This window comes from Podarcis filfolensis, assembly GCF_964270895.1.
Source record: "Podarcis filfolensis genome assembly, chromosome: 9".
NCBI classification, from domain to species: Eukaryota; Metazoa; Chordata; class Lepidosauria; order Squamata; family Lacertidae; genus Podarcis; species Podarcis filfolensis.
Genome location: NC_139610.1, coordinates 5,279,939 through 5,291,910, shown reverse-complemented (window position 1 = coordinate 5,291,910; position 11,972 = coordinate 5,279,939). Strand labels below are relative to the sequence as shown.

General features: G+C 50.2%; 1 protein-coding gene across 1 annotated transcript; it reads right to left on the bottom strand.

The window, feature by feature from the left end:
* Positions 1-6,872: 6,872 nt before the first annotated feature.
* ADRA2C (adrenoceptor alpha 2C) lies at positions 6,873-8,496 on the bottom strand (the record flags this gene model as incomplete). Its single annotated transcript, XM_083572081.1, has 1 exon — positions 6,873-8,496. One exon carries the CDS (start codon positions 8,494-8,496, stop codon positions 7,156-7,158), a length of 1,341 nt encoding a protein of 446 aa, XP_083428207.1. The 3' UTR covers positions 6,873-7,155.
* Positions 8,497-11,972: the final 3,476 nt, after the last annotated feature.

The window sequence follows — 11,972 nt, the reverse complement described above, 5'->3', positions numbered from 1 at the left end:
GCAGGATGAGGAAGTCTCTATAGTCAGGTTACATACAGTCCACTCAGGAGGCCCACCTCATGACAAACAGCAGGAATAACCACCTAGGTTCCTAAGCAGGTTGTACACGCTATGATTGGCAACAGGTAAAGGTGTCCTAGTGATCGAATAGGGTGCCAAAAGGGACTTGCTACTTTATTGTACCATGATAAGGAATCAGCCCTGCTGGGGTGACTGGTTGGCAAACCTGCACATGTATTTTTCCTTTCAGGATGTCCTCCAGCCAGATGCTGTTCATTAAAAGCTTTGGCACATGCGGGGTTAGTTGCTTCCTCTGACCTCAGGTTGAGCAGCTTGATCATGAACTTGATGGGTGCAGAGGAACTTGATGTGTACAGAGACACTGCCTCTTGTTCACTAAGCTTCTTTGGACAGTGAGGGACTCACCCTTCTCCTTTCTCTAGGGTGTTATTCCCTGGATTCAAACCAGTGACATCTAACATGTAAAATAACCTGCTCCATAGCCTAAAGCACTTCCAGCAAATCCTATGCTCCTGGCCCCTGCGAGTGTGTTTTGGGGGCAGGGGGTGGGCAAAGACAGTGGCGTAGCGTGGGTTGTCAGCACCCGGGGCAAGGCAAGCGCTCAGCGCTGCACTGGGCGGCCGCTGCACTGTCCCTCCCCCAGATAGTCCCTCGCTCTCTCTCCGCACCACACCGCACGCCTGGCACCCCCCCCTCCACAGTGGGCGGCGACCCGGCAGTTCGGATCGGATTCGCACAGCCAGCACTGCAGTGAGAGAGAGTGAGTGAGCCAGGTAGGGGCAGAGAGCTGTGAGTGCGAGAGCGCGCCCCCCCAGATGTTGCGCCCGGTGCGGCCGGCACCCCCTGCACCCCCCACGCTACGCCACTGGGCAAAGAGATTGTCATGGACTGATTGGACATAGAGGAATGGTGGGAAGAGCCAGCTGGGGAACCACCAAGGGAAGAAGGCTCAGAGCCAGAAGACTGATGGTGGGATGACGATGAGTGGTCAGAAGAAGAAGATGACAGGGAGGAGGTGTCAGAAGCTGAAGAGGTAACAGGGCTTAGTAAGCTGGAGGAGTCTGTGGCAGAGACAAGTCCAGAATCGGAAGCAGAAGCTGAAGCAGGAGAGGTGGGAGGCCAAGGGACAGAGATGAGTCCGACTGGTGAAGAGGCATGGGTGTCTCTTCTTCCTGCTCTTGGTCTCCCAGAGCCAGGAGAGGCATGAAGAGGCTGAAGAAGAAATTAGCTTCACACAGGCGCAGTCTCAGATTGCTTGGGAAAATCCCTGGAGAGGAGGGGACAAGCAGCTGTGGGGAGGCAGGGACCTTCAGTCTCAGCAACTGCTTCATAGGGGCAAGACCTGCTGGAGATGAACTGCTCTGCTCACTAGGTCTGACACTTCTGTGCAGATCCTGTTTTGCTAATGAAGAATTAACTCCAATTTGCTCGGTGTGATTTACTGCCGGCTCACTCCTGACAGAGACATATGCCCCCCATGTGCTATCACAGAGCAGTTCTGCTCTGTGGTTCAGATCCTAGGAGTTCGCTCCCTTATGTCCTGATGTGACTGTTTTCCCCACCAACCATCCAATGAGTAGGAGTAGGCTTATATTCCTCCCCTTCCCTCAAGTAGGGTTTGATTTCTGTCTTCTGCTTCTCAACCGCATGCACGGTGCATGAGTCACTTGTGGCAGCTGTTGGCATGGGCCTGTGACTTCTCTATTTGCACATCCTGATGTGGCCCTTGACAGCTTATCCAAGTAGTCTTACCCTCCCTCTGTGGATCTTGCACCCATGTCTCAGGAGGGTTGTGTGGACTTTCTGCAGATATCCTGCCCAGAAAGCTATGTGGGTGCTGTGGTGGGTACTTTTTCCTTCCTGCTCTTTCTTCAAGTATTCAAAAGAATATATATGGGCATGTAGATGGGGAGGCATGCACACCTTGCCTCCACCTCAAATGTCCCCATATCTGCAAGCCACACCTGCTCCATCCCCAACATGTCCACAATGGGTGGGAAGGGCTGAAGGGGGTTTATAAGCACATTCAGGTAACTTAGAAGCCTCTCACAATCCTGGATAAAGCTGGGATCTTGATTGGAGGGAGGCTTCTATGCATGCTCTGTTGACTGACCTTAGAAGCCCACTCAGTGCTTATTATACATACCACCATGTGTGGCTTAAAAATAGAAATCGGGTGGCCAAAACGGAACTTAATACTGTAAAGGTATTCAAAAAAAGCTAAAGGACACCATCTAGTCATCCATTTCTTCATTAGAGACAAGGTATTCTATGGAAGGTGAGAGAAACGTTACAAGTTTGTGCTGGACTCCGATATAAGGTTCCTGAAAACCGAAGAATGGTCCCCAAGGTGACCCTGAGACATTACGCATGTGCAGTAATATCCAGGGCCCTATGGCTACTGAAGACTGCACAGACCAAATCAGGCTCCCCACACTGCCCCCAGATGACTGTAATGCCTCCAAAATCCCATTAAAATTTTTCCTTCAGTGGAATTCACTAGCAGCCTTCAAACTTTGTACATTTGCAAGAGACAGGGTGGCCCTGTTAAATTTCCTCCTCATATCTAGGGCATTATTCACCTCTGAGCATCATTTTTGTCTGGTTTTCATAGTCTGAGACTATTTTTGTGGCCTTGGTCTCCACTTAGATTGGCAATGCCAACTTCACTTGTTGACTCTCTTTCTTACACCTTTCTGTAACCCAGTGATGTTGTTGATCATGAAGCATCAGTGCAGGTGTAATAGCTTCCCTGAAGGCCCCTCCCCATAGTCCCCCCCACCACATAGGAAGGTTTTGCAAAACAGACAATCTGTCATCCTAAAGATATCAGGAATCTTGCGTCTGCCTCCCCCTCTACTCCTTTCAGATATGGAGTGGCTGGCTAGTTGTAATGTTTAATTAATGCTCAATAAAATTTGTATGACTTTATTTTTATAACTGATTCCTATCATTACTTAGCCAATTTTGGTCAAAGATCCTTTGAAACATATAAAACAGCCCCAGATCTGTTTCTAAACTTATTAGAGGACTGACGCTGCCTTTGTTTTTTTAATTACCAACAACCAAGGCAAAAGAGCATCAAGTCTGATGCTGCACATGTTTTTGAAATCATTACCTATACAGAACAGATTTACTGCAGTTCCCAAATAAATACCTAACTTCTCCCCTACTTTCTCATCTTCCATCATCAGGTAATTTTCCTGAAGAAGAATGGTCCATAATTCTGGATCCATAGGGACACATACAGGTAATATTATGAAGCTAGAATTGCACAAATGATATAAAACGTAAAATATCAAATCTTGCCCTTTCTGAAAGAATGGATTTGCACATTATATTTTGACTCTACTACAGAGAGAAATAGATATACACCTCAAGAGATATACCTCCTTTCAAGTGCATCAGATAAACAGAAATTCCATGGTTATTAAAGTATTTTGCTGCAATTACTGACCACCCTCTCCATAGGAAGACAGCTTCTTAAGAGTGCAGAATGGTCAGTTGCAACAGTATGACATTCTTCGAAAAGGCTATGAAGTGGTACGTACATTACCATGAGCAAATAGCAAAGTTTAAGGCACATATCAAGTTGTAAAACCATTTGTTTTCATGTGAAAACCATAACAAGTAATGTGCTTGAAAAGCCTTCACAAAACTCTACAAATTTTGACATTTCCAGTTTCTAATATAAGAACATCTGAACAAAGACATTTTGTTTCTGGCTTTGGTTGTTTTGGAAATCACATCATTGATTTGGATGACACAGTAGCTAATCTCCTGCCCATAACATACGTAAACGTTCCTTATAAGGTTGCATATGCCATCTTGAAATTATGTACCTGGTAACTATTTTGCAGAAAACAAGATTTCTGTATTTTAATCATCTGTTACCCACTTGGATGCTAAACATCCTTCTACCTGGTCCTAAACATATTTTATTGGAACTGAGGCTGCAATCCTATACCAATTTACCTAGGAGTAAACCCTATTGAACTCAATGGTGTTGACTTCTGAGTAGACATGAATTTTATTTCACTGTAAATTCCACTGATTTTGGTCATTTTCTTTTCAAGTCAATGTGTCAAGGACTATAATATAAGATGCTTCCTTCATATACCAATGCATTTTGTTTATCTTTTGATAGCAGGCAACAGTGAACCTGCTCTAAAATTATTCAATACCCTTTTCCATCAGGAAAGGAATAGTTTCATATTAATAGAATTATTTTACACTATCAGCACTGTCCAATTTTTCCTTTTTTTTTTAATCAAGCTACCAAAACAAAATTTTAAAAAACTCCAAAACAAACCCATTCTGAAAACTTAGATGATCCACAGTGAGAGGAAAGTACCATCAAAAATCTCTTTGTTGAATCTTATGAAATTTCCTGGTTTTAGTTAGCAAATGTTTTGAAACAACCAGGATTACTGTTTCCAAACCAATCCTATTTCACAAAAGCAGAAATCCTGGGACTTTGATTCTTCGTGGATTTGCACCTACACAGTTGTATTCAGTGTTTTAGTTAACAGGAACTTAGCAATTATGAACGTATAAACTCTAGACTCATTTACTCTACCATTTTTTATAGGTTGAAGTTAACATTAATCGATACCTTCACTGATTTAGACATTTTGACCCACCCTTGTGAATGCTTTGGCATGTGTGTTGGTTCATCTTTCCCCACATCCCCCAAAATACTCAAAAGTTTGGGGCTAAGTATACTCTTTAAGTTGTAAGACTAGTTCAACCCTTCAAAATCCACTGAAAATGGCTGCATTGTTTTTAACACAAACATAGTAAGAATCAGAGTTAACTTAGGAAATGTAAATATGCAATGGCCTACTTCCTTAAAAAAGAAAAGCCAAAACTCATTGCGGAGCAAAATGAAATGATAAACATTCCAAATCACTTAATAACTTACACATATATTTAAAATTAATTGTGTTCTGACAGGTGCTCCTTACAGACGACTCCCCTCTTCATTTTCCTTCAGCAAAATGTTTGCTCAATGACATTACCAGCATGTGAAATTAGCTACTTAGTTTAATGACTGTTGTGCACCTAAACCTAAAGTAACATATCCTTGTACTAACTGTTACTCATTCAAGAGGGGCCTTCGTGGCTATCTGAACATCTCTATTCAAACAATGCGCAACGGACGTTAGACGTTGGATAAAGAAAGAGTGGTGGGAGCTATTGACCCATTGCAGTCCCTCCACCATAAGCCTAGAAGCCTCTATGCATCACTCAGCTACAGGCATGTGACTGTGCACACAATAGTCCCTGCCCCCACCCCAAAAGAGAAAGACCTGGCACACACAAAACAATCATGTGTTTTTGTCTCGCTTCCTTCCTAATGCCGCTTGATACTTGCTTGCTGTGCTACTGCAGTGCAGAAGGAAAACCCACAGAGCCGCATCCAAGGGTTCCATCCCTGCAGGGTTCTATGCAGTGATGCTGCCCAATTGTGTGCCAACCTATCCCCTTTCGGGGTGCTCAGTAAGTGGAGAGGATCAGCAGCCTGGACCTATACAACTTTATATTTGAGGCCTCCTGTGGTGCAATGTGTCAGTGCGTCTGGCTCTTAACCAGAAGATTGGTCATTTGAGCCCATCCAGGATTATTGCATTGCAGGGAATTGGACTAGATGACTCTCGGGGTCCTTTCCACTTCTACAATTCCATTTCCTTTCCCCTCTGATTCCCCATAACTTCATTTGCTCCATCTTAGTGGAGCCTTCTTGTCCATATAATTTTTGGCCCATTCTGAGGAAGGAGAGAAGCGGGAAGTGGGTTGTAGCAAAGTCTTCGTGCTTCTTCATGGATAAAGAAAAAGGCTGTACTGAGGTAAGCTGGGCAGGGTTGAGCGCAAGGCAACAATATGTTTATGGAAATCAGGTGGGTGCTACAAGGACAGGTAGGGGAAGAACAGTGCACTGCCCAAGGAAGCAGAACAACTATAGCAGAAATCCATTTATTTCAGAGGAGAAACTGAGAAGCAATATAGATCTGGCTCAAGGATAGATTTGATTTGGGCAGCTCAAGATGCCAGCCTTATTCAATTAAGTTTAGTCAAATCCGAAAGAGTTGTTTACTATGGAAAGGCCTGAAGACAGATTTGTTCTTCTCTCTTCGGAAGAAGTGATATGCCTAATATAATCTAGCAGGTTTCCCCTTCAATTTACAGACCTTTTGCCACAGTATATTGTGGGTGAGAGAGCAAGCCCCTGAAATCCTCCTGGAAATGTTTTAGCTATTAATGCCTGGGCTGAGAGTACCTGCTCTGTGTACTCGTTGGTAGTTAAGAAAATTTATAAATTATCTGAGAAAATAGTTTGTCACTTGTAAAACTGATTTAGAAATTTTAAGCTGTATACAAATAAATAATCAACCAACCAACAGGCAGGCAGAACAAGGGCACCTTAATTGGTTTCGGTTATTAAAATGACTGTTGTTGGGTGTTGTTTCTTTTTTAAAGAAATAGTTTGTCACAAGACGCCAAGTCTCTGGAAACCCAATTTCACCTGAAATCAGGCATACCATCACATTCTGTGGGAAAGGCATCTATAAGCAAATCTGCTCTGTTGCTAGTAGTAGCCCCATAGCCCTCCCCATGGGGGTGGGGAGATACAAAGTAGATTCTGGCACAGAGATGTGGGAACCTATGGCGCTCCAGACATTGCTGGGCTACAGTTCCCCTCTTCCCTGACCACTGTTCATGCTGGTGGAGAATGATGGGAGCTGGAGCACAGCAACATCTGGAAAGCCACGTTCATTCCCAGCCCCTCAGGGAATCACTCAGCAGGGAAGAGAAACGTCACCTCAGTGTAAAACCACAATTCAGCAAGGTTTACAACTGATTAGAAACATTTATTTAGAAAAAGAAAAGTTAATATTCTCCTTTAGCAGGATTTGGGCAAATATATAAATCATTTCAGGTATAAAAGACTGTCAATGCCTGACAGCGAGCGCAGGCTCGGCTCCTTTCCCCCCTCTTCTCCTCCTCCTCCAGTAAAGCCAGGCTCCGTCTGGGGGCAAATCCAGCCCTGAAGACAAGCCCAAGTTCTGGCCCCGGCCAGGGCCGGCCCCTCTTTGTGCAGAGGCCAGGGGAGCCCTTTCCTGCCCCGCGGAGTCAGTGCAAGAAGGGCAGCCTCCTCTCCCTCCTCCTCCTCCTGGTCCTCCCGAAGAGAATGTGCTTGAAGGACCTGCGGAAGTCCTGGTTGAAGATGGTGTAGATGACGGGGTTGAGGGAGCTGTTGCAGTAGCCGATCCAGAAGAAGAACTTGAAGAGCGCCTCGGGGACCTCGCAGGCCTCGCGGCAGATGCCGTACAGGCTGTAGCTGAAGAAGAAGGGCGACCAGCACACCACGAAGACGCCCATCACCACCGCCAGCACGAAGGTGAAGCGCTTCTCGCGCGCCTGGCTGGCCGCCGCCTTGGGACCCACGCTGCCCGCGCGGTGCCGCCGTCGGTGCGACGAGAAGAACTCCAGCGAGCGGCTGCTGGAGCGCGACAGGCGCCCGCTCGACGCCGCCTTGCAGGACGCCGAGGCCAGGGGCCGCTTGGCCCGCGCCCCGTCCCGGCTCCGCCGCCGCCGGCTCTCCAGGGTGCTGCTCTCGTCCAGCTCCACGTCCTGCAGCTCCGCCGCCGCCGCCGCCTCCTCCCAGCGCGCGCCGGGCCACGGGCCCTTCTCCCGCGGCGGAGAGCGCAGCGACATGAAGCCCCGGCCGCCGATGGCGCGGGGCGCGCCGTTCTGGGCCTGGGGCGCGCCGTCGGGCCCGGGCCGCTTCTCGGAGAGCGTCCTGGTCCTGAGCTTGGCCACGCGGTAGATGCGCACGTAGACCAGCACCATGATGAGGCAGGGCGCGAAGAAGGAGCCGATGCAGGAGGAGAGGATGTACCAGGTCTCGTCGTTGAGCTGGCACGTGGCGGGCGCCTCGCCGGGGGGCTGCCAGTACTTGGAGACCAGCGGCGGCGAGGAGATGAGCGCCGAGAGGAGCCAGACCAGCAGGATGATGCCCTTGATCCGCCGCGGGGTCCGCTTCTGGTTGTACTCCACCGCCTGCGTGACCGACCAGTACCTGTCCAGGCTGATGGCGCACAGGTGCACGATGGAGGAGGTGCAGAAGAGGACGTCCAGCGCCAGGTAGATGTTGCACCAGGCCTTGCCGAAGTGCCAGGCGCCCATCAGCTCGTTGGCCAGCGAGAAGGGCATCACCAGGGCGGCCACCAAGATGTCGGCGCTGGCCAGCGAGACCAGGAAGAGGTTCTGCGGGGCGCGCAGGGCGCGGCTGGTCAGCACCGCGATCACCACCAGCACGTTGCCCACGATGGTGAAGACGATGAGGAAGCCCACCACGGCGGCCAGGCCGGCCACGGCGCCCGGGGAGTAGGCGGCGGCGGCGGGGGGCGAGAGCGGCGCCCCCAGGGACCCGTTGAGGGGGGTCGCGCTGCTGTTGGGGGGAGCCTCCATCGCCCGGGCCAGGCGGGCGCGCCACTAGGGAGACGCCGCCACCCCCCGCTCGCTCCGCAGCTCAGCCCGGCCGGCGCGCGCTCCCTCCATCCCGGGGAGAAGGGGGCGCCCCCCGGACCCCTTCCCGGAGCAGCGGCGCTTGCCTGCCTGCCTGCCTTTGCGCCCCGGCAGGCGGGGACTCCCTCGTCCTCTGCTCCGCGCTCCTCCGCGGCTCCGGGCGTCCGGCGCTCCTGGGGCGGGAGAGGCGGCGTGGCGCGGGCTGCTGGCCGGGCCCCCGGCGCCTCTCACCCGGGCGCCCCGCGCACTGCCGGCTGCTGCGGACGGCGCCCGACGCTGCCTCGAGCATGCCCAGTAGCGGCGGCGGCGGCGGCCAGGCACGCTCCCTCACGTGCGCCAGACGGGAGGGGCGGCCAGCCAGCCCGACAGCGCCCGCCGCGCCCTCCGTCGCAGGGGGCTCCCCTGAGCGCGCTCCTGCCCCAGCATGGACGAGTGGGCGGGAGAAAGCGCGCCCTGGAGCCGCGCTGGAGGGCAGCCTCGCGGTAGGGATGGCGGAGGCTCCCCGGAGGAAAGCAGGCGGCCGCCAGGCTCGGCTGATGGAGAAGTGCCTCCCCCGAAGAGAACGGGGAGCAGCAGGGGGCGGAGGAGACCCCGAGAGCAGTGGCGTAGCGTGGGGGGTGCAGGGGGGGCCGGCTGCACCGGGTGCAACATCTGGTGGGGGGGCCGCTTGCACTGGCAGCTCTCTGCCCCTACTAAAATCCACAGGTTAGGGGGCGCAAATTACTTGCCTTGCCCCGGGTGCTGACAACCCACGCTACGCCACTGCCCGAGAGAAATCCTGCACCCCCCAGCGCCAGTCCGCGGCCCCCCCTGACTTGTAAGGCCCTCGCTTTCTCATCCAACTACCAAGAGGGGGGGTGGGAAAGAAAAACGCGACGGCAGCACCGAGAAGCTGCCCAGCTCGAAACCAGAAGGGAGGCCCCGTGGGTCAGTTGCTGCCCCATCTTAGGAACGGACCTGCCCCGCCCGGCCTGTTTCCGCTGGTGCTGCGGAGAGCAAGGAGGTCCCCGGGCAACCGATGTGTGGTTTGGATGCTTTCCAGGCAACTTTCGAGGGTGCGCAGATGGACCTGTTCTGAATGCTTCCTTGAGAGCAGCGCAAGGGACAGGCCTCTCAAGGGCTGGAAAGGACTCCCCAGCTCCTTCCTTAGCAAAGCTGGGGAGGCGGAAGGGCTGGTGGATGTGCAAGGTGAAGGATTTGCCCTATGTGGATCAGGGGTGAAACTAGGCTTCAAGGAAGCTGTTGATTCAGCTGGTCACAGCCTTGACGATGAAGCAATCCAGGATGCCTTGGTGCAGCCTGAATTTCCCTGGTATTTCCCTCTTTTATCCCACTTAAAAACAATAACAGCACACCAACAGTCTTCTAAGAAGAAAATAGTTTACTCGCAGTTCACATTCAGTAGCAATCTGGAGGCAGGCTTATGTTGCAGTCATAGGTACATTTTGTGTGTGTGTTTGTGTGTGAACAATGGAATCTGAGTCTGACCTCAGACTTGAGAACTAGCTACATCTCTGTAGAGACTGCAGTGACAAGATGGACTAGAGCAGGCATAGGCAAACTGGGCCCTCCAGATGTTTTGTGACTACAATTCCCATCATCCCTGACCACTGGTCCTGTTAGCTAGGGATCATGGGAGTTGTAGTCCCAAAACATCTGGCAGGCCGAGTTTGCCTGTGCCTGGAGTAAGAGAGCCAAGAGAGAAAGATGGTGGCATCACCAGCCCTTTTATATAAGTTACACCCATCTCTTCCTGGCTGCACCCATGGGGGGAGTGGCTCCCGCAGGTTTAACAGGAAGTTCTCCCTGTTGGATCCACATTCCGCTGACTGCCCATTCTAGCAAACAGGAAATGCTGGACTTGACTGCTCTTTCTGGATACCCCACAAGTGAAAGGGTAGAAAGTGGCAGTGGGTTGTGAGCAGGATCAGGGGAAAGGGACTATTTGAGGCAAAATGTAGTTGTATAAGCCAAATTCATTGGCCTTTTCCAAAGAAAGACAAGCAAAACCACTCCATGGTGAAAGCATTGGCGCAGAACCCATGGAAAATGTGATGGATCAAATGCCAGCAATTTCAGATTTGAGCAGCTGCCTTTGGATCTTTGCCCCTCTCCCCACATCTTTGTGTTTAACAGGCAGTGTGATCAGAATACTGCAAGTTGAATATAGATTGAACATAGATTTGGAAGCCCACTTGTGTTCCAGAACAGGTAAAAAATTCTGCATGCAAGGCATGTCCCACTTTGTCAGTTTCAATTCTCCTTCCATGGAACAGCCAGTTGGAGTTCTTGCGAGGCTAGATGAGATAATGGATTTGTAATGCGGTTCTCACACTGCATAAATAACCTGTGGGAATTAATAATCAAAGCTCTAGTGAGACAGTGTTCTCCCACCACCACTTTATTTGCTAAGGGAGGTTTTGTGGGACTTTGTTGAAGAACCTGGGAAGTAAATCCCCAGAGTTCCAGAGGGCATCATGCGCTGTGCGACTGGCAGACATTCTTACAGCCTGTTTGTTCCAGTTCAGATCAAAATTCCACTGACTTCTTTAAGGTGCTTTTAGACTGAATTTGTTTCAATGCAGCACATAGCTTAATCCATTTCCTTAGGGCACTGAGTGACACAGAAAATTAATCAGGGATATGATTACCTGCTTTAAAATCCATTTTAACTCATGAGATGAATCTGGGGGCTTCATTTTGTTCACAACTCTTAAATAAGTTTGAAGAAGGAGAAGAAGAAGAGCTTTTGAGTCATTGAAACCCCTTTCATGTGCCGAGAGGATGTGAATTAGTAACCTGGAGACAGTAACCTGGATCCTAGCATTTGCAAATGCAGAAGGAGATGCAGTACTCACAAATGCTTACACTGAGCTGCACAAAAAGAGAGACTTTCCAGTTCACATCAATGGGGGTAGCTTTGTTACATCTCCAACGCAGCATGCATCTTTCCTCAAAAATGAAGGTAACAGGAAACCTGTTCACTCTAGAGCTCCATAGAAGTAGCACTACCAGGTAGAGTCTACCTTTTATTCTGCTATCTATCCGAAAGCAGGCTTCACCTTTGTGGAAAGCTTCACTGCACAGTAGCAGTCAGCAGAAAGCATTTCAGGAAAACTGGTTTGTGAGCAACCAGGGTCTGGGGCTCATCCATCATGTCTTTATGAGCAAGATTCAGATGCCTTCCCTTTCTTCAGAGGAACTTGGGGGGAGCTTTTCCCTGACAAATGCGAGGGCATTTGGAGTAGGAGGCCTGGAGTGCTGCCTCATGCTGTACATAGGACCAAGAGACATGGGGGGGTGAGGGAGTTGGGGCAGTGACCTGCAACACCTGTGTCATGTTTGTCTTCCTGAGAATGTGCAAAACTACACCTGCAGCAAGTGCAAGTTGTTTGCCTTGCTGGAAGAGAAAGTACAGC